We start from the raw sequence: 23,691 nt of genomic DNA, 5'->3' as shown, positions 1-23,691 counted from the left end.
GTTCTCTTCCTTTCAACATAACTTTCACTATCTTGCTATCTATTCAGTCCCTGGGATAACATTTACATCTTTGGCCCATCATACCCAAAGCGGCAGGCCACTCTAATCATGAACTTTCTTTACGAAAATGCTATAAAGAACAGCTCTGGCTGGCTTCTCACTTTTTAAGCTTCTCCAAGAAGTCAGGTACTAATCTATGCATCTCTCAAACCTCAGCAGACACTAAACAAACTGAGAAATCATTCTGAAGACCTTCAGTTTGAAGACCAGAAGAAATACTACCACAGATCCTATTCTCTTCAGTCAAGTTCTATTTTACATAGTCTACAAGTGAGTGACAGGTTTAAGTATAACAATGCTTAAGCTTTCAAGATGGCTCAATGGGTAAAGGGGAGCTTGCTGCCAAGTCCAATGACCTAAGTTTAACACCTAGGTTCCCACATGGTTAAAGAAAAGAACAATTCCTTCAAACTGCCCTCTGACCATCACTCCTGTGCCATGACATGATGTGCACACCCATGCACACAAAGACACAAACACACACACACTCTAAGGCTGAAAAGTGTGTGCGCATGTGTAACAATACTTGTCTCAGGAAACCCTCTGTGCAAGTCATACAGGAATGCTGTGACCCTTCAACTGTGAACATCGGTTACAATCCACTGTTCTCAAATCTGTGGTCTGACTTCCATCTTAAGAGTGTTAGTCCTGCCAGCAGGCTGGACAGAAGCAAGACACAGCTGGTCAATGTTCCAGCTCTGTTCAGTATTCCTTTTCTAAGAAAAACAAAAAAGAAAAAAATCTTGTTCAGAGACAATGGAGAGCACGTGGAGTAATGGAATCCAAAATGAGCTAAAACTGTGAAGGGAGAAAGCTCTGGAAGTGAACTGAACATCTGTCCATGTCTCCCCACAGGGTTCACTGTAGGTTCTAGGCACAGGTTGAGGGCCAGCCCTAGTCTGGGGGGACATCCCTCCTGAAGAAAAGAATGCAGTACAGTTTTTGACATTCACAAGTCTCTCCCTTCAAGATGTTCAGCGGTTTTAAGGCTGATGACAAAGATCTAAACTCAGAGTAGAAAGAGACAAAAGTAAATTTGCTAGATTTTGAGGGATTAGATGACAGTCTATCGGGTTTGTATCAAAATCCCAGGAGAGTACTGTTTGTAGATGAGGTGTAAGGCAACACAGACCTACATCCAATTAAAATGCAACCAGACCTAATGCATTTCGATTAGCCTCTCTCACTATCTACCTTACACTGGTAGATTACTTTCATGAAATTAACATTTGCACCAATTACAATTTCTTCTGTCTTTGAATGTTTTTATGCTATGTGATGGAAATACAATCAAATTTACATGACATCTGAAGAGGTAGGAAAATGTGAGTAATAATCTAAACAACAATCAGGCAGTATTAGTAGACAAATAAAATGTTCCAGATATTAAGAGCTGGAAAACACTTTAATGTAATTATAAATATCATGAAAAAGATAAAATGGAGTTTTTATACTCCATATAAAAAACTAAAACCAAGGATCATTTGAAGAACTTATTATACATATTTAACTATAGACTGGTACCATCTACCACAAATACAAAAATAAAATCAGTAACTAATAGGCGTGTCAAAAGGAAAAAAAAACCTAAAAATTCAAAAGGAGTGAAAGGAAAAAAGAATGCCAAGACTTGCAATAGTAGAGACATTTAATTTTAGCCCAAGTACAGAGAAGATTTAAAGTAACATAAGATAACCTAAAGTGGTGTCTTACTATGTCTCCGCTACACTTTCCACAGGTGCTGCCCCTTAAGTACTCTACTACAGACCAGAGAAGAAAAGAGTAACCAGTACTCCTAAAGACTGTCCCGAATGATTATGACCTGCGCAGAATACAGTTAGCCATACAGGAAAAGTGTGTGAAAACTGAAATAGCTCCAGTTAAAATTGGCAACAGATTAAGGATAGTAAACAAACAAAACGGTTGTCAGTACTACTTTAGCTAGGATGAGTTTCTCCCTGAAGTCAACACAATAAATTATGGTACAAGAAAGATCTTTGCTTTCTTGCCTCACATGTTACAAACTAATATTATAGGAGCTGTTTAACCTGAGCATAATTCGCTAATTTTTACAAAAGATCAAAGGTCCTAAGGCTGGTGTGTTTTCTCTAATGAAGTGATGATAAAAATAAAATAAATTCTGTGTGGGCTGGGGCAATGGCTCAGTGTGCAAAAACAACTTGTTGCAAGAACATGAGAGTCTCAGTTGAAATTCCCAGAACCCAAAATTCAGACACAGTATGAGCACCTCTGATTCCAGAGCTCCTAAGGGCAGGTGGGAGGCAAAGACAGTTCCCTGAAAACTTGTGACCCAGCTAGCCCGATACACACAACAGGAAAACACGAAAACCTTGTCTCAAATAAGGTGGACAGCAAGAATGCCACCTGACACTGTTCTCTAGCAGCCACATGAATGCTGTGTCATGTGCGCGTGTGTGTACACACATACAAATACACACACACACACACACAAGCACGATTAAAACAACTTTCATAACTGAATATATTAGATATACAAAAGGGCTTTGAATGTGTTATAACAGGAGACCCCTTGAAAACCTTAAAAACCATAATGTAGGCATCTGAAAACCATTAAGAGTCTCATAAGTGCCTTTCAAAGCATTTTATAGGATGCTTAACCACGACCCAAGCACTTTCACAATTTATAAACAGAGCATATAAAAACTGTAATTGCATGCTAAGGCTGATAAAAAGTATCATTACTTATAACCTCAAAGTTCTACTCTTGAATTTATAGTCACTGATCTCATTGGTTTTACAAATAAACTATATATTTGAATTAACTAAATTTTACATAATACAATGTTGCCTTAACAAAACCTTTTCTATGCAGGATGGGTAATACAATTAAATGTCTACAATTAATGCATATCCATCTGAAAAACATAAAAGGAAAGTGAAGATGTGGAGTATGTGTTTGTTTCAAATAGATTCTACTGGGGCTGGAGAGATGGCTCAGAGGTTAAGAGCATTGCCTGCTCTTCCAAAGGTCCTGAGTTCAATTCCCAGCAACCACACGGTGGCTCACAGCCATCTGTAATGAGACCTGGCGCCCTCTTCTGGCCTGCAGGCATACACACAGACAGAATATTGTATAATAAATAAGTAAATAAATAAATAAATAAATATTTAACAACAACAACAACAACAAAAATACCAAATAGACTCTACTCAAGGCCAAGGCTTGTATCTTACAACTCTCTCTGGGCAGAAACAGGACATATTCACGCACCACCACGTTTCCCACACGAGGAAGCAGTAAAGTCAAAGCCACATCCACTTTGTTAGGATCCAGTCTCAGTACTGGGTAAGCTAACTCAAAACCAGGCAATCAAAGAGCTCCCCCATTAGTGCTCCACCCAGAACCACACTTAACCTGCACAATGCATAAATGGGAGGGAGAATTAGCCTCTTCTGAAGTACACACTCATGTTTAGGAATAAAAGAATACTACAGTTTGGGTTTCAAATAACTTCCAAGTATCCTCATTTACCCAGACATGTAAAAGCATATGAATGTGACACCAGAAAAGAAGTTGACAATCTGAACAAATTCTTTTGATTACTCTGATGTTTAAAAGTTTAGAAGATGCAAAAGAAAAACCAAGTATCAATGACCACACTAGAAACTTATTGTCCTGAAGGAACACCAGCCTAACAAGCAATATGACCTTTACTGAGGGTAACTGGGTGAAAGAGAAGACCTGTGATACTTTTTCCAACAGTATATTCTAGGCTGACCTTCAACCACACACACATACTGCTTCCATGTTTCTAAGTAAACAGTTCTGGAGGCAGGACATATGTATCACGTTTTCTTCAGTGAAAATCATTGCCAAGAACATAAGGAATCTCTGACTGTTTCTTTAGCTGTTTCCTCGGGATGAAAGACTAAAAAAGTTATTACATGACCTCTGGGTTCCCACACATGTACGCATAATGGCTATCGCCACTTTAGGTCCTATAACTTGTTCTTTTATAACTCCATTCCCATCAGAGGTTTTGATTTTGCTTTATTTTATTATAGCTAAAAATACTAAACAGTTTTTAGTTTCTTCCCTGACTCAATTCCCATTATGATTTTATGACTGAGTTTTCTCCCTTTCCCTGCTCTTAAAAACGCAGAGACAGGAGGATTTCCTGCAACTGTGTTGGTTGCCCAGGTTGGTCCAGCTCCACATAAATTGCTCTGCGCCATCTGTTCCTCTGCCCAGCATAGTAAGAAAGCTGACTAGTGCTGCTATCTTTCCAGCTTCTAACTCTCTGAGGCAGCTGGAGTGGGGGAGTAGGAGACCAGAAAGCCAGGGCTGTTCTGGGCAATTTTAATCCCACTCTGTATTAGTGGGGCAAAGGGCAAAAAGGGGGAAACTGCTCCAAGTCAACTAAACAAGTATTTTAGCTGTAAACACTTGCTACATTGTAAGCCAGTATGTTCTCCACCAAGTGACCTTGTAATTTTAGGCTTGTAAAGGCTTAAGGTATTTATTGTATTAACAATTTAGTTGCATTTGAAAGTGAATGAGGTTAAATACATTTTGTATCATGTTTGAGATAGATGTTTGAACTGGCCTTAGATCACCTACAACACTCATGAACTCAGGTAGCCGAAGTTACCTTTCCCACGCTCACTCCCCATCTTTTACACTACATAACTGAGGTGACTGAATTTCAATTAAAACTTACTGTTTAAGGATATTTAGTAGTTAAGCAATGACTAATAAGCCAGGTGGAGGTGGGAGACAGAGAACACTAAGAGTGGGGGATGTAGTCAGGAGCAGAATACTTGCCTAACGTGTAGGCCCTCTATTCAATCCTTAGCACCACTAGAAAAACAAAACTGTAAGGTAACAAAATTAAGCTGCCTTCTGGGTCTTCTGAATTTAGATTTCAACAATTCCATCCTTCCGAGTCACACTCAAGTGCAGTCTGATGTCCCTGCACAGCATGCTGTGGGTTCCTGCTAACTTCAGAATCGGCTCCACCATCACTAGCCCCTCAGTTTATGCTCTAAGGATATCTTCTCACTGGGAATGAGAAATCCTTCATCAGTCCCCTGTCCCCAATTTCTACCATCTCCATTCCAGTGCTACTCCTGTTGAAACCGGTTTCTCCTGATTAATTTCTACTCTCCACCACAGAGACTCCCTGGGACAAAGCTTCCCAGGGCTTCCTTTGGAGGTCCCTGGACGTGTTTCTTTCCTAATAAGTACTATCCCTGCAGAATTACATAAGTTTTCCTCCTTCACCAACAAGCAAGCAATTCAACAGCAAATCCAGCACATATGAGCCAAGCAGTGGACATTTAAATTATTTACAAACTAAATGCTACCAACCACAGAATGAAAACTTAATAAGCAAAACTTGACTTAATCTTAGCCAATTTGCTGTGGGTCCTGTGATGTCCACTTCAAACACAGGCCAGCTGTAGTCATTTTGAGACCCAACATAACCGTGTCAGTCCAATTCTGCTCGCCCTGCACTGGACTGTCACGGCACTACAGCTCATCTTCACATTCCCACACGCCCACGCACACACACCTGCACCCGCCCACAGCACCACCACCTCTTCTCCCCTCAGCGTTTCTCTGTTGGCCAGGATAACTCAGTAAGATACACTTTTTAAAAATCTTTTTTAAAAAGGCAGTTTGGAAAAAAAAAAAAAGTCCTTATTTGCTCCTTATGTTATGTAGTCACACTTTCAAACTTCCCCAGCTCCCTAAAAAGGTGAGTGTTTTTTTCTTCCTTTCTGCCTTGGAATCTTTACACTGGCCCTTTCCCCTGGCTACAAGACTGTCTCCCTGGCAACCAGCTCAAATCTGACCTCTGCAGCCAAAACAGCTGTGCAACCTCCGCTTCACATGCTTGCATCCCACCCCTGCACTTGTCTTCTGAGTTCATTGCTTCCTCAAATTATGTTTACTTATTCAACAGGTAAACTGACTTAGGAACTTTCTATCTGCTCATCACTACACCCCCATTTGTCTAAAATAATACACACACCAAGCACCTCATCAGCATTTGTAAAAACAAAAGAACAAACCAAGAAAGGTAGGTTAAGATATACATAAAGCAAAAATGGCTGTCTACAAAACAAAGCAGAAACAATCTACTCCATCTGACAAGCAGGAAGGTTTGTGTTCCTGGGCTCCATCACTACAGGCCCCGAGTGTGTATCTCTCAAAGCTCCCTGGAAACAAGCACAGCCAGCCCTCGCCTACAGCACTCAGAACATTCTGTCTTTTGGACACACACATGCAGCTGTAATGTACACACAAACCACTGGAACATGCTTTCAAATGACCTGCCACAATCCTAACTGTGGTACTTAGCTATAAAATGATTAAAATTCTACTCAAAATTCCAACCTTGTGAGAAACAGGTCCTTCCAGTGCACAAGTCCGGTCTCTGAGTCGCGGCCTCACCTACAGTCCCTGCTGGAGCGTGTGTCTCATCAGGAGACAGCAGCACTTAACTATTTACTGATTGACCAAGGAAGAAGGAAACTACTAGCCAGTACTTGTCAGCAATAGCTATGGGCATCCGGTTCCCTTCCATTCAATGACTCTATTCAAATTTCTTTTTTTTTTTACAATCTTTTTTTTTTTTAAGATTTATTTATTATACACAGTGTTCAGCCTCCATGTATGCCTGAAGGCCAGAAGAGGGCACCAGATCTCATTACAGATGGTTGTGAGCTACCATGTGGTTGCTGGGAATCAAATTTCAATCATAGAGATGAAAATAGCAAACAACTTCAAGTAATGGAAATAAAACAAATCTCAGTATTGCTTGACTAAACTTCACTACTCAAGAAACTAAACTGTAAAATAAACAGGATTAAAGAGAACAAAATAACTGTATTTTAACAAGCACTATGTACAGATGCCCTCTCTCCAAGTGCCTTCTGCATGCCCCCCGGCCCCGCTCACTTACCTGGGGATGGTGACACACTTAGTATTGCAGTTCTGAGTGGTGATGGCTTTCTCGAGCTCATCTAATCGTCCTGTTTTCTTTAGCTTCTTCACCAGACTTTTCACGGCTTTCTCACACCACTTCTCTTCCTGTCCGTTCTGTTCCCCGCCACCTGCTCCTCCAGACCCACTGGCTGATTTTTTCCATCCCAGAAGTCTTTTCACCACTGGCGGAGTGAATGGCAAGATGGACGACATTTTCTTACCAAAGGTTACAATCCACACTCAGAAACAGCCTGGAAATATACCCTAGAAAAGACATTGAAACATTAATTTTAAAACTAAAGTAGTGATTTCAACATGCCATCAAATGCAAACCATAGCAAACAGAAATTCGAATTCTTCAATATGGAATTCAATATTCAGTAAAATGCTGAATTGTAGCAACAAATCCTTTTAAAAATCAGAATGACTCAAATCTTAGGCAAATATAATTTTTCAAATAAAAATCTTTATAAATGCTCCGGACAATTTTACTAAAGCCATTTCTCTCTACTCTTAAATTTTTACAAATTAACACTTGATAATAATTAAAATATTTTCACAAAGATCAATTTTTCTTACATTTTTAGAACCTCATTCTAGTCTCAAAAGATTTAGCAAAAAATCAAGGCTTGGCATATACATAGTTAAGTAGCGGACTACTTGTCTAACATGAACAGGCTCTGGATTCAACCCTCCCAACAATGAGGGCGAGGGAGACCTAAAATATACACAAACCAACTGTTCACAGAGTTTTGGTTTTTAAAGACAGGGCTTCTCTGTAACTTTGGTGTCTGTCCTGGAGCTCATTCTGTAGACCAGGCCTGGCCTCAAACTCACCGAGACCCACCTGCCTCTGCCTCCCGAGTGCTGGGATTAAAGATGTGCACCACTACCACCTGGTTTTTAAATTTTCATTAAGAATAAAGAAAATCAAGCACACTTGTGGAGAAAGGCTCTATTCAACCTCATCAGCTTTAATTCTACCTATTCCTAACACCCGTTTCCACTGTTACCTAGATTTTTCTTTTTTATTATGCCTACACATGGCAGAAGAGGGCACCAGATCTCATTACAGATGGTTGTAAACCACCATGTGGTGGTGGGAATTGAACTCGGGACCTCCGGAAGAGTAGCCAGTGCTCTTAACCTCTGAGCCATCTCTCCTGCCCCTTTACTGTTATCTAGTAATATACACAACAAAATTAAGAACAATTTTGCTTCCTACATCAAAATGCCATTCTCTGGTATCTTTTATTTTATGTCAAAGAACAGGCTTGTAACAGTAACCCTTCAAGCATCAAGTGATTTCCCTGTGGACAATGTTGAGCTAATTCCTTCACATTACCACTGACTTTTCTTTCCCCTACTATGAAAAACACTTTGCAGCTGTAATAAATACTTATTTGTACAGTATCTGATGAGACCAGAAACTACTATGTAAGCATGTTTCTGTGTACCTTTTGGTACTCATCAGAATTAACTTGCTTTCTCACTTATTTTCTATGCACTTTACCACCAAAACTATGCCAGTCCCTTGAATTAAATTTTCAATCATACAAATCAAAAAAAAATTTTTCAATGGACTGTTTTTTTATTCTGTACACTCACATCCTAGAGCACTGTATCGTTCCACTCTGAACTGAACTAACAATACCCTGACCGGCAGCATCACTAGGAACTCCCTTCACCTCTGTGAGCTAAAGTTGTTATTTTCCAAATACCATGTCTTTATCTTTCTTACCTACTGCATCTTTTGTTTCATAGGGTAGCTCAATCCTGACAGAGACACAAATGTCTATAAGACTCTGTTGGAACATATTTTTTTTACACAATATTATTTACTTTTAGAAATAGTAATACCCTTATCCCACCTGTTGCAATGATTAAGAAAATTAAGATACCTTAAATTTCCTTAAACAAAAAAAAGTAAATCTCTGATAACTATGTCAATTCTGTAATTTAGTACCCATAAGAAGAGTATAGAGATCCTCCTCTTGATCCTTATCAAAGCCTGAAATCATCTATTATCCATCATTTGCCTGGTTGGTTCAAAGGAAAATTTCATCTTATGGTTGAGTCCAGGTGCAAAACAGATAATGGAATTCATTTGGATAGTTTGCTGCCTGAGTCACTTTAAATCTACAACAGTCCCTACCCTCAACTTTTGTTTTTCTTCATAAAACTGATTCAGGAAGTAACATCTATGTGACTTTACATTCTCTAATTGTTTTCCTTGTGGGGTCATAAATTCATAAATTTATTCTTCTATCCATACAACAGGAGGTTAGCTATACATACTTTAGATTTTATTTCAACCTCCATCAATAGACACTGTGTGGTTTGTATCACATTATTTATCTACAAGCCAACAATGTTCTACCTGCTGTACCATTTGCAGGCTAAGAACTTCTATCATCTTTCTATGCAATATGATTGATCACCCTTTAATGACCAGTGGCAAGATCTATTTATTAGGGTTACTTTCTCAGTCTATTCCATCTATTATTATCTATAATTCTTTAAAAGGAACTTTCCCTCATCAGTTAGGGCTGTGTGTTTAACCTAAAACACATTTACTTAAAGTTAAATCGGGTTAAATGCTTAAGTATTTCATTTTAATGTCTATTATTTCTATTAGTTTCCTGGGGCTGCTGTCATGCATTACCACAAACATTACCATAAGGGCACTGGGCTGGGGGTTCATCAGGAAGACTCATAACAACCTCATCTCAAGATCTGTAAGTGTATCTGACAAAAGACCTTTTTTTATCCAAATAAAATCACATCACAGGTCCTGGACAGGTTGGGGGTGGGATCCATTCAGTGCACTATAACTCTGGTTTATTCTCATGTCCCTTTCTCTAACACTGGTTTTAAATAGTCACTTGTATTATCTTACTATATATAGAAAAAAGTCTAACATAATATCAATGTAATTTCTAAAACTAAGATTATTATACAACGTTTAAGATTTCTTTACATCTCTATCTACTGAGGACAGTCAGGAAACTCCCTTAGAAAGTCACCTAAAATAGTCACTTTCTCCAGCAGTGACAGCAACTTTGTGTCTTCCACTTAGGAATTATTCTTTTCCTTAAATTTTATAGCCATCATGTAAATGTTTAGACATTTCCAAAGTCACACTACATAACAAGTGTCTGCCCATCCTATCAGCGTCTTGCCTTTTTAATCTGTTGTTTTATAGCTATGAACACAAACATATATCTCCACCCACTCTCACCATATCAGTCCTTTTTATTACGTACAGTACTACTTTGTAAACTAGATTTTTATATCAGCTTTATGTCCTGAAGTCATTCTTTATCAGTTCACACAGTGATCTTGAAGACAGGCCAAATTAAAGTATCCAAAGTGAACCACAAAGGTGTGAACAGGGTGGAGATCCCAGAACATCCAGGAAGAAATGTTAATTATACTTATTTAATGTCTAGTCTTCCCGACTTGAAATGTCTCAGCATGCTGAGCTCCAGCCAAGTACAGTTCAGTGGGTAGAGCACTTAGAGCAAGAATGAAGCTTTGAGTTCAATGACCTGAAGATCAAGGGGGAAAATACTAAAAATTCACATGGAAACAAAAAAGATGTAGAATAGTCAAACTCAATTTTGAGAATGAAAAAGGAAACTAAGTGACCTACCTTACCTTATTTCAAGACTTGAAAAGAACCAAAAACAAAAATTAAAAAGCCTAAACAGTCTTAGTAATTACAGAGTAGGTTCAGAGGGAAAGGCTACGATTCTAGTGGGCAAGGATGCCCAGAAGAGCCTATAGATTAACAGCCTACTTTCCACTAAGGCACCAAGTTAGTCTATATTCCAACAATTTTCCAACACGTAGACGAAAATCACCTACCCCTTCCTCACATCATTGTTCATGGCTGGACAGAATCTTTAGCTCTGGAGGAGAAAAAGAGTATTTTTATGACCTTAAAAACTTTTGACGAGCGGTGGTGGCGCACGCCTTTAATCCCAGCACTCGGTAGGCAGAGGCAGGCGGACCTCTGTGAGTTCGAGACCAGCCTGGTCTACTAGAGCTAGTTCCGGGACAGGCTCCAAAGCTACAGAGAAACCCTGTCTTGAAAAACAAAAAACAAAACAAACAAAAAAAACTTTAAAAAGCACCAACCATTAATTCCTATAAAGTAAGCCATCCAAGTTAAAGAATACTTATATGAAAGTTCCACTGAGGGGCTGTAGAGATGGCTCAGAGGTTAAGAGCACTGGTTGCTCTTCCAGAGGTCCTGAGTTCAATTCCCAGCAACTACACGGTGGCTCACAGCCATCTATAATGAGACCTGGCGCCCCCTTCTGGCTTGCAGGCACACGTGGAAGGAATGCTGTATACCTAATATAATAAATAAATAAATAAATAAATAAATAAATAAATAAATAAATATTAAAAAAGAAAGTTCCATTGAAAGGTAAATGGACAAGTCACAGATTGGGGCAAGTTTTAAAATATGTGTATCTAACAATGGACTATAATTTAGAATGTATAAAACTAATAAAATAATTTGTTAAATAAGAGTAACAAATTACAAATATTTAATCAAAGAGAGTAAAAGATCATACTAGGGGATGTTTAATACCACTACTGTCAGAAAAATGTAAATTAAAACCGAAATTCTACTTCATCATTTACAATGGTTCTCAATTTTTCTGACAATGCCAAGAGTTAGTGAAAACACAGACTACCTTAATATCCTACTGGTACTGTAACAAAGTCTCATACACTGACTGCCTAAAACAGCACAAACAGACTAACTCAGGTGTCAGCAAAGCTGGCACTCCAAGCATATGTCCCCTGCTCCAAAATAAATAAATGTAAACAAATTCTTCAAAAAAATATGACACTATGTTCATTTTTAAAAACTGACCTATACAACCTGAGTTTGGTGATACATGCCTGTAATCTGAACCCTCGGGTGACTGAGGCAGGAGGATTACAAACTCAAATCTAGCTTGGCAAAATTCACTCGTGGACAGAGATGGAGAGGAGGAGGAGAGCTGGGTTAAGAATGCTCATAATAAGCCAGGCAGTGGTGGTGCACACCTTTAATCCCAGCTCTCAGGAGGCAGAGGCAGGCAGATCTCTGTGAGTTTGAGGCCAGCCTGATCTACAAAGTAAGTAACAGGACAACTAGGGATACACAGAGAAACCCTGTCTCAGAAAAACAAAAACAAAAACCAAAAAGAAAAGGATGCTAGAGTGATGGCTCAGCAGTTAACAGCACTTACTCCTCTCAGGACTCAGGGTCAGCTCCCAGCACCCAGATCAGGTAGTGGATGTGATGCCCTCTGATCTCCATGGGCACCAGCAAGCACATGGTGCACATAAACTCATACAGGCAAATATACATATATACAAATAAAAAGTAATATTCACAACCATAATTTACTATAGCCCCAAACTGGAAACTATCAAAACTAGTTTAACATTTTGAAATGTAGTATATTCAAACAAGGTACCGCTCAGAAACAAACCCAGCCAACTACTTACACAACATGGGTAAATCTCAAAAGCACCATATATACACAGTTTGATGATTTATGACTTCCCAAAACAGACAGAACTAATTTAGGGACAGAAGACAAAGTGGCTGTCTCAAAAGCACGGAGGAACAGAATGAGATGCCTACCAAGGCACAAAGCACCCTTTTGAGACAGTAACACTGTTTCTCGTCACTCACATGAGAGCACACAGCTATTCAAACCCACAGAGCTGAAAACTTGGAACTATGCACTTTCAGATGTGTATTGTGAGTCAAACAAAAATCAATTAACAATCAATTAAAAGGGCAATAGCATGTGAACAAATATACTAAGATGCTGATAAATGAGTTAAATGTCTTTAAAACCTTCTCAGAAGCTTCCCCACAGCAGTACACACTAAGACCCTAACACCAGAAGGGAAGAAACTACCTCTCCAGGAAATCTAAGCCCCGGGGTGTCTTCCCACAACCTGTTACAGGGTGTGCAGGACAGGGAGCCACATATTTGCAAAAGGCCCGGGGAAAATTTTTGTTTATTGTTTTGAGGACAAAACTAAATGCCCAAATAACAACCAAGACAAATGTATTTAAGGCTATTGGCTATGACTGTCATAATAGAGCTACACTATGGTAAAAACGAAAAAATTACAAAACATATTAAGCATGTTCTCAGAAGGACTTTCCACTTTTTAAAAGATCATTCTCAAAGCAGGGATTCAATGAAGAACTAGGCTGCTTAGAAACACCTGTCATGATCAAACTAAAAGTCATACTCACTTCCCTCAGAAGGGAAAAGCAGGCAGCAGAGCCTCAAAGATTCATTCAGGACATCCACCCAAGGATCTCCATCAACGTAGCTCCAGGTCCCATTTATGGACATATTTAGTCTGTCTACCAAGACTGCATGACAGCACTGACAGCTTTCAAAGTTTATAGACACCAAAAAAATGCAAGCAAAGTTAATTAACTGGATTCTAGAACTTTCCTTAGCAATAGAGCAGACCCAGTGGGCAGGTAGAGTCTGGTAAGCTGAAGAGCTGTAAGGCAATAAAGGAGCAACAATCAGAACAAGAGCTGTTCAACTACCAACAAGAGCTGACGGATAAAACACAAGCAACAGTACAATACATCAAGCTTCAGTCTGACAAAAAGGCAGACATATAAAACCTCATCAGATGCACAATAATCTTTGTAACACTAGCAGGAAGCAAAGAACATACTTATGGTCCTGTTGTATTCTTACTGTACCACAAGTATGCTCTAGGGAAGCTAACTATATAACACCATGTGGCACGGTCTCTTTCTAGTACAGAGAACATGATTAATTCAACCTTTGGACGGGAGAGGTACTGCAGAAGTCTCAGATAGCTCACAGGCTGCAAGTTCAGCATGTCTTCTGAAGTGAGGAAACAATTTAGGAGCTAATCACTAGAACGTGGGTTCTGGAAGCACTGTGACAGAACATGAGAAGGGTTCAAGCCAGCACAATTTGTGCTCATCAGGAAGACTGTAATTTCGCATTAGCAACGGTCACCCCAGCGGGTTGAAACTAGGTGTGGTCAGTCACCAAGCTCCAGAGAAAGCTCAACGCTGTTGCCCTTAAAAACGGTACAGAGCCATGAGGATGGGCAGAGGGGGTCTTCCAATTAGGACTCAGGCATCAATGCATGGGGCCTGCACGATCATTCTGAGCTGACATTTTAAATCTTGCCATACTTCAATAATTCACTTTTTTTTTTTACAGTATCTGTCGTCAGCTCTGAACAGCGACCTGTAGGTGTCAAACTTGTGACCATACTAATAAAATCACTGAAAGGAAAAAAAAAAAAAAGACTAATTCTGGAGACAATTCACATGTACTAATTAATGACCAACTAGATGTGGGCATTTATGATTCAAAGGTATGTGGGGTTGTTTCCTGGTCTAGCAGGCAAGTATGCACTGGTGCATTCAACACCATGGGGAACATGGTGTGGGAGGGTAAATCTCAAGTGCAAGGTATCAGGATCAGTTTATACACACTGTTAAACAAGCAGATGTGCTTCGCACACAGTTAGGGTCACATAAATACAGTAGAGCTGGAGAGACTACTAGACAGGGCACACAGGCAAGTGGGCCAAGCTCAGCAGACCAATTGTAGACCAGCAGAACCAGCTTGCTTCAAGGCCATTTAGCCTGCTGTGGCTACTGAGATCTTTTAGAATAAATCCTTTTCCTGGATTAGTGGCTGATCCATGTGTCCTGTGAAAAACTGGCAAAAAAGGAAAAGTCTAAGACTTTATCCTGAAAGTTCCTATACTCAGTCGGGCAGTGGCAGTGCACACCTTTAGTCCCAGCACTCAAGAGGCAGAGACAGGCGGATCTCGGTGAGTTCGAGGTCAGCCTGGTTTACAGAGGAAGTTCCAGGACGGGCTCCAAAGCTACACAGAGAAACCCTGTCTCGAAAACCTAAAAAGTTTCTAGACTCTTGGTTCAATTATTCCAGTCACAAGAATTGAGGCTCAAAACAAATAACTAAATCTCCTGACCATCAGCAAGAACACAAGTTCCGGACTTCTCTTCAGGAAGACCCCAGCAGCTTCCCCCACTGCACAGTAGTTACAAGTGAAGATGTGACCTTGCATATCTCAATTTTTTCCTATAAAATTGCTTTATGAAAATGAAAATACCTTAACTATAAACCTGTTCTGAGTTATCTGAATGACATGACCTGTGCTACCACATATGTGTCCTTTATCTTAAGGACCAATTATGACCAATCTGGAATCAAGCAAACACTTAGTTACCAACAATAACTTTCCCTATCATGGTAACCAGGCTGACTGTCATTTCTCTGGATGATTCTTACATTATGTCATAACATTTTCAGCAATACTTATTACGATACTGGGTGGCCATTTATTGTACTTTTAACAAGTATTTAGCCACTGCTTGAAATGTAAATGCATTGAAAATAAACTGACAAGACATAGCAATTTGTTCCAAGTTGAATACAAATGGAACAAAAAAATAAAACTCAACTTAAAAGCCTACCACAAAAATGTGAATGAATCATTTATAGAATAGCAAGGTTTTCTTCAACAGTATGGCAGCAGCTCACTGGCACGAAGAGTTTTGCTTTCTAGCATCTGCAAGAACTAAAAACTAAGTTCAGAGGGTACCTCTTTCTAATTCCAGCAAGAAGTGGTAGTTATATAATGAGGGTTTTGAAAGAACAGAAAGACAGTCTTTACTGCCAAAGACAGTTTACAAAATACCTTACTAAAACTGAGATCCCAAGATTACTCACTGGAAAGTTTCAATTAGGTAAGATCTGACTATCAAGTTTCTAACCAAGTCTTCTAATTACTGATAAATCTCCAAGTTTTACAAACAGCATTATTTACATATTTTATTGAACTGTGACTCCTCTCCTATGCACTCTTCAACCGTTGTTCTTTTTTAAACCATTTTGATGCAAATGATACCAGAGAATATGCAGTCTAAAAACAAACAAAAACCTCCAAATGACTAGGATGGTTTTTCATCCTCTGATATTATCTTCTGGGATACAGAAGTTCCATACAAAAGCCCTACAGAAATACAATAAATTTATGAATACATTTGTGTATGAAAATATAGTATTTGTAGTTATTTTGGACTCAATATCCATCAAAATGTTATCTAATTTTTCCACAAAGGTCTCACACATTGAGCTAAATTTATTCATTCCTCCAAGTTATCTTTATTATTGAGATGGGATGTTAAAAACCGCAAGGTTCTAAGTATGGCTTACTCTATGTGTGTAAGCGGCACTGCATTCCATTTCCGGCACCAAGAACACACACTTCATATTAAACATCCCTATCCTTTTGACCCACTGTGAAATGTTAGGACTGTACAGTCATCAAATATAAAGCATGCAAATACAGTAAAAAAGTTCTACCCCTACCTTGCTACTTCCATTCCCTTCTAGGTGCTTCTTAGAAAGAACCATCCTGTCTGCCACTGTTCACTTAGGAGTTCTGCCACACCGTATAATCTAAAATTTTGTACACTTTATAAGCTCATGTTGAACCCAACTCTGGTCAACTAAGTTTCTTCACTCAATGTTGTAGCTACCTGTGCTGACCTATACATATGAAAACCTGTATCCTACCTAGCTCTCTCGCTCTAGCTGAATACAGCAAGGCATTGCATGGCTCATGGCCACTGGTGAGTGTCATCTTGGCAGGTACTAGAGACCCTGTTTCTACTCTCAGGAGTACTCCATGTATGCTCTAGTACACACGCTTTCTACACCATGTCAATGCTGTCCTAGTGCAAGCACTTTTCAACTCTGTAACCGAGAGTACCACAGCACGCACACTTCATACTGCAACCTAATGAGCATTCATTCATGCATACACTCTCCAGAGACATCTCCCAGCAGGCTGTACTCTATTTCTCCAATGAACCATGACGGAGGAGAACCAAGGTATATCAGTTTTAAAAATCAGAATGAAAAAGGTAGGTAACAAGTTTTGATTCTGTGTTTGTAATATCTTAAATACATAATAAAGCCTTGAAACATACTATCAAGAAGGAGAAATGGTACAGAGGACTCACAAATGAACAAATTTATCAAGTACTACCAAAGTAGTTATACCAATTACTAACTCTCCAAAGAATTATGAGCCTATTCAATTATCACCTGACATTGTCTGAACCTTCTAAGTTTAGCTATAGGATGAGTTTTATATACAGGGGTCATGATAAGGACTTTAGTCATTGCTGACTATTTGGGGCTCTATTCCTAGCAACCCCTTGTTCATATTCACTATCTTTTGCAGACCCCAACTTCTTGGTGAATCATAAATACAATCATTGGGTACCTGAAGAAAAATGGCAAAAACAAAAAAGGAGTTTCAAGAAAATTGATATATACATAGAGGAGAAAAAAATTCAATCATCAAGACGACAGAGCAACACTGACGCAAAAGCAGCATGCACTCACTCCGAGGGAGCACAGAGGACTCTCAGTGTAGTAGCTGAGAAAGGCAGAACAATCGCCCCCATCCACCCACACACACAGCAATAGAGGAGTAAAAAAATACATGAAAACTCCCCAAAGGTAGAAAACAAAAAGAGCAGAAATGTGAAGAAAATAAAATAGGAGGAGCAATTCTGAGGTCCAAGGTCCAAACAGGAGTTCCAGAAAGACAACAGAGTTAACAGAGAGGAAGGTACCAAAGAAACCAAGGAAAATCTCCAAACTAGAACACAGATGTTTCAACATGAAAGAGGCCATCACAACTGAAGTACAGCGAAGGGTCAAAGCCCACCTAAGCCATAGTTGATGACAGGGAAACCTCACAATGTTGAAGAAAAAGCTGGAAGTTGAGGGATGAAAAAACAGGTCATAAAGATCAAAGGATGAGAATGGCTCTGGTTTTCCCAACACAGCACTAAGTTAACTGAACAATTACTCTCAATCTGAATTTCTATTCTCCCAGAAATGAGGTGACTCTGTTATGATTTAGTGATGATCAATGCTACCAAGTGTATTTTCAAATGCCTCTGTCCATCCTTCTATATTCAGAGAAATGTCCATTTGAGTCCTTTTACCCATTTTTTAATTCTTTTGTTCTAGAACTCTTTAAATAAACACTCTGGACACTAAACCTTTATAAGATACACTATTTCCAAATATAATCTCTCATTTTGAGAATTATCTTCACATTTTATTTTCTTTAATGCACAAAAGTTCATAGAAGTCCAACTCACCTTTTCTGTTCATGCATGTACCTTTGGTGAATTCACAAAACCACGCCTCATCACATATCAATGAGCTCTAACTTGTCACTCTTTTCCTTCCAATTACTTGTACTTCTGGAAGCATTTCTTTGTAATTAACTGTTACAGAGTAGTAAAAACACTGAGACATTCTACATTTTATGTTTTGCACTAAGTGTTAGAAATCTAACACTGTGTATCCTATCCTTATAGTCCGTCACAATTCAGATGAACCATCTTAAGAGCTGTTGGAGCCACACACAGTTAAAGGCTATCATGCCAGATAGAATAACTCCAAAATATGTAAGAAACTAGTAATAATAGGGACATTTCTGCAAAGCAAAACTACATGTAGGAGATCAGAGAAATTACTTTGCACTTCAATTTCCTATATAGTTGTTTTTGATTTGTGTACTATATGTATAACTATTACCTATGCAGAAATTATTAAATTTCCCGTCCCTAAGACAGATATTCTTGGCACACTACTCTAAATCTAAGAGGCACAGCTGTACAGGCACTTAACGAGGTAAGGCTCTGCTGTCACACTGTTTCTAGTATCATAAAACTAAAAATAATTTAAATGCCCAGCAAAAGAGTAAAGGTACTTGCCACCTCTGGGCATTAGTGGCCCACATCTTAAATCCCAGCACTCGGGAGGCAGAGGCAGGCAGATCTCTGTGAGTTCGAAGGCAGCCTGGTCTACCTAGTTTCAGGACAGCTAGGGCTGTTACACAAAGAAACCCTGTCTCGAAAACAAAAACAAAACAAAACAAAAAAGGGTACTTGCCACCAAGCCTGATGACCTAAGATAATCCCCAAAATACTTATGTTGAAGAACCAATTTCTATAAGCTGTCTTGTGACCTCCAAAAGCACACCATGATATGTGCACGCACAAGTGTGAATGTGAACACAACACACACAACATGTAAAATGTATAAAAACCTGAATGCTAACATAACCAAAACAAAAGGCATTTATCATGTACTGACATAAAACAATCTATAAGATGAACTTCCAAGTATAATATTTGACCAATGTGCTAAAAGGCAATATTTGTCCAAGTGTGCCTGTAGGTGAACAAAAGCTTGGTAGCACTATTTGCCTTTGCAAAGGCAGGTGAGTGGCAAAGACTTGTGTGTCCTCTGATTATCAAGACAGACTAACACACTCCCCACATGTACATCATGCCACATTTAACTGTGGCTGTAGTTTCTTTTACAATTACTGTTTCATCTTCCTGTGATACTAAAATCCAGCTGTAAACTAGTATTCCCTAGCTTCTCCCAGAAGCAAATGTTTCAATAAAGCAGAAGCTTGACTTTTGACTTACTTTTCCTACAATCACCATCTCTCCCTTTCTCAACTAAACACATGAGAAACTTTGTAGTCTATTTTATCTGACACTGCTTTATGTTCAAAGTGGAAGACCTGTGTCTGTGCTAGCATGTTTGCGTATCACTACAGGAAACAGAGAGTGGACATGATCACACAGACCTTTGATCCCAGCACTAAAAGGCTGAGTCAGGAAGATCTCAAGTTCCTCTCCTGGACTACACAAGGTGACCTTCTCTGGGAAAAGTAAACAACCAAACAAATCAAACAGTATTTGGATAAAATAGTTCATTCCAGCAAACGATGATGAAAGTAGCACAACCATTTGGGGAAAAGACTATGAAACTTGACATTTCATCTAAGGGAATAGGAGAAAATCTGGCAAGAAAAATCCTTGCCAAAAGCTCAAATGGAGAACAGAAGCAGGAGTCAAATACAGAAAGCAAATGCAGGGCTAGAGAGGTAGCTCAGTGATAGAGTACTTGTCTAGGATGTAAGAAACTCCAGGTACAGTCCCTGGTGACAGACAGACAGACAGAACATGAGAGAGAGAACGAACATGAGAGAGCGAGCAAATATAAACTGTTCTTTCAAATGGCTGAGGAATATAAAGTATTCATTTCCTAATACATACTTGAATTTTTACTTCAACAGAAACCAGAACTGGGGAAGTGGCTCAATAGGTAAAAGCACTTGCAGCACAAGCATGTGTACCTGAGTTTGCATCCCCAGCACCCATGTAAAAAGGTAGGAGGACAGGAGCATCATTGGAGCTTGCTGGCCACCAGCCTAAGTGTAAAACAGAAAGCTGCAGGTTCAACAGAGACACTATCTAGAGGGACTAAGGCAGAGACAGGAGACACCTCATGTCCTTGAGGTTCTGGCCCGTGTGTGCGCACCCCTTCCCCCACACACACACATCCTACATATAAAAAATAAAAACTGAGGTGGGATCGTCACTGCCAGCTCAATTACCTTAATTCTTCCTACAGAACCTATAAAAGGTAGAGAGAGAACCAACTCCATAAAACTCTTCTCTGACCTCCACATGAGCACCTTGGCACACACACCCACATCATACACAACAATAAATAACAGATTTTTAAGAGAAACTCAAAGTTAACTATGTTAACAAAAAAAAAATTGAAAAGAGAATGATGAATGCCTTATAGGATATCTAACGCTCTAAGGGAAATACTGTAAGAATCACTAATTTAGAATGTTGGCAAACACAGCACACTAAACAGAGAAAAACATCACAAATGACCTGAAATTTCTTGTGTTAATCAAAGAAATCACTAGTAAGAAGGCAATAATAAGGATTTTTAAAATTAAAACAGAGTAGAGGATATAGCTCAGGAGTAGTGTTTGCTTAGTGATTCAAACCTCACCACTACCCCCAATTAAAATATATATTTTAAAAAATGAAAACCAGATTCTTCAATTCTCTTAGTAATAAGGTTCCTTCCAAAGTTTTAAACTAGTAAAGAAGAACCTAAGTCAGCCTCACGGAGGATGGCAAGTAATGTGCCTTCTAAACAAGAAGAAAACATTCACAATTTTATGCAATTTTATGGACTGTTACAACCAAATGTGTGTCTGGATCTAACCCCTGAAGCAGGCAGTTAGTTCAATGAATCCACCCCACATAAGGAGTAAGCTCTATGTAGACAAGCTGTTTCATTTAGTTCAGTGAAGCTCTACCTGACACAGGGAGTGAGCCGTGTGTAGACTACCTGTTCCATGCTGGCCAAATTTACACCTTTAATAGGCTGTGTGGAAGCTGCTTCTCTATCATCAGCTCGTAAGCATCCCAGACCATAAATGCACACTAGCACAAGACTGCACAGGCCCAAATGCAAGTCAGCAGAGTGCCATGTTTTCTTAATGGCCTTTCCAGTCCCCAAGTCTGTTTTGTCTACTCTTGAAGCATCACCTAGTAGTCCCACATCAATCATGTGGCAGTGATTGTAGGCTACAAATTTACCTCAGCACATCTAGAGCAGCTGCTGCCAATACAACTTTCTACAATGGTAAAAGTGGTCTTTGCCTGTGATGTCTAATTCAGCAGCCAATACCTGTAATATAGCCATCTAAAGTTAGATGAGAATTAACTAAAACATAAAATCTAACTTCAGTTCCTCAGCCAAATCATCTGTACTTCAAGTACTCAACAGGTACCACATCTGACTGCTACCTGACACATACACAGCCCAGGCTTCTATAAAACTCCTGCTCCGCAAGCAAGCTTCAAAGGCCTCTGTGAGCAAGAATGCCCACTCCCCCTTCCTACTATTACTACCAATTTAAAAAAATTATTTTGAATCTTTTCACAGAGTATTCTTCCTTCCTGAATACATTAAACCTACAGGTACCCAGCCAAAAAAGAGAAAGAAGTGGGGCTTTGCAAATAACTCAAAGAAACACAGGCCTTCCTTCAGCTCCAACTGCATAAAAGCTACTTACAGACTTTATAGACTTTTGGCCAACAAACTCCACATTTTCAAAGCTTGTACATCTAAAAAAAAATCAGTAACAATTTCACATTAAGTTCCAAATGTTAACAAGAAACTTAGAATTTGTTCAGTATTTCTTCGTGGGTACAACTGTAAAGACAGTGTCTGTAGAGGCCAAGGCTAGAAAGGAAATGGGGGGCGGAGAAATGAAGAGGTGGGGGAAGAGGATTAACCAAACTAATGATGTATGAAAGAGTCATATGGAAACCTACTACTTTGCAAGACAATTTAAAAATAAAACAAAATAAAAATTTGAAGGGGGGTATCTGCACAGGTAGATAATGCAGTTACTGAAAGTCATGCATTATTAAATGAAATAAATCTCCAATGCCAGGCTATAAGATACCATTCTATGAGTTATTATAAGGGAGATCTCATCCCTACCCCCTCCAACATGTGTGTGTGTGTGTGCGCGCGCGTATAAGCTATTGCCATATCTCTTGGTTGACCACCAGAACTACTCTATTACCAAAAATATCACACTTTGATTTCAGCACATAAAGGAATCACGTTATAACTGAGCTGGAAGATTCCCCCTGCCAGCCTTTACAGTACTGAAAGGGAAAGAAAAATCAACTGTTTGATCTAGCTGTAGTCTTTTGAGGTTATCAACCTGCCAAGCAAGATGTGCCCACAGGTGCAATAGTGGCATGACTGTTAGGAGATAACCAACTACTTTCTGAAACTGTAAACCTGGCAAAAAGCTCTTGACTAGAGAGGTCCCAGGTGGTAAGGAAGAACCTACTACTGCTGTTTGCTAAATGGGCAAGGCATCCAACCGCCTTCTACATAATTACAAAATAGCTTTTGCAGTGAGTGGGTGACAGTTAGCATATAGATCATAACCCATCAAAGTGCTCAGAATTAAGAGATGTGATGAGTATTCAGCTCTACACAAGACATCTCTATCACTCTCCTCCAAGGCTTAGGGAATATCAACGGTCGAGGAAGCAGAAGAAAAAAAAAAGGAAGAACAGAAGATGTGAAGGAGACTGCTGTGAAACATCATCTTCTGGGCATGGGGACTGCTGCAGTGGTTACCTGCACGAGACTGGAACCATCAAGAGTCCATTATGGACAGAGGAGGGGCTCATAAGGTTCCATAGCTATAGGCAGTCAACAGTGCTGGGAGGGGAGTCATATTCCTCAGAGGCACAGTCACTACTATGTTATCCCTTTTCCAGTAAATAACCCACAACACATGCACATGCAAGCACCAATAATAAGTAAAAGAGCATCAAAGTAGAAAGGTTATCTTTGTTGGGAAGGGGTTTGGTGGGAGATGGGGGGGAAATAATAACAGCTAATGGGGGGGGGGGGTCAAAGAATATTATGCTTGTGTAAAACTATGAAAGAATATTTTTAAAACAAACATAAAAAAACACATCAAATCCCCAGGCAACTGTACTAAGATTAAGCAAAACTGACTGAGCTACAGACCACTCACACTGCAGAATGTGAGAAAAGAGGACAGATCACAAAATCATCCTAACATATCTAGCCACCTGGTCAAACTAGAGGCAATGCCTAAATCCAACT

At 39.3% G+C, this 23,691-nt stretch overlaps 1 protein-coding gene across 3 annotated transcripts in view; it reads right to left on the bottom strand.

Annotated features, from left to right (window-relative positions):
* The window catches only part of Smad2 (SMAD family member 2), a 61,092-nt gene that overhangs the window by 32,831 nt on the left and 4,570 nt on the right, over positions 1-23,691 (bottom strand). For all 3 annotated transcript variants that reach the window (XM_050151607.1, XM_050151608.1, XM_050151606.1), the window contains exon 2: positions 7,014-7,300. In XM_050151607.1, coding sequence (XP_050007564.1) covers positions 7,014-7,249 — 236 coding nt within the window. In that variant the 5' untranslated portion in view covers positions 7,250-7,300. The remainder of the gene's footprint in view (positions 1-7,013; positions 7,301-23,691) is intronic.

This window comes from Alexandromys fortis, unplaced genomic scaffold (genome assembly GCF_014885135.2).
Source record: "Alexandromys fortis isolate MF-2015 unplaced genomic scaffold, M_Fortis_MF-2015_v1.1 scaffold_71, whole genome shotgun sequence".
NCBI classification, from domain to species: domain Eukaryota; kingdom Metazoa; phylum Chordata; class Mammalia; order Rodentia; family Cricetidae; genus Alexandromys; species Alexandromys fortis.
This window is presented reverse-complemented; position numbering and strand designations above follow the sequence as displayed.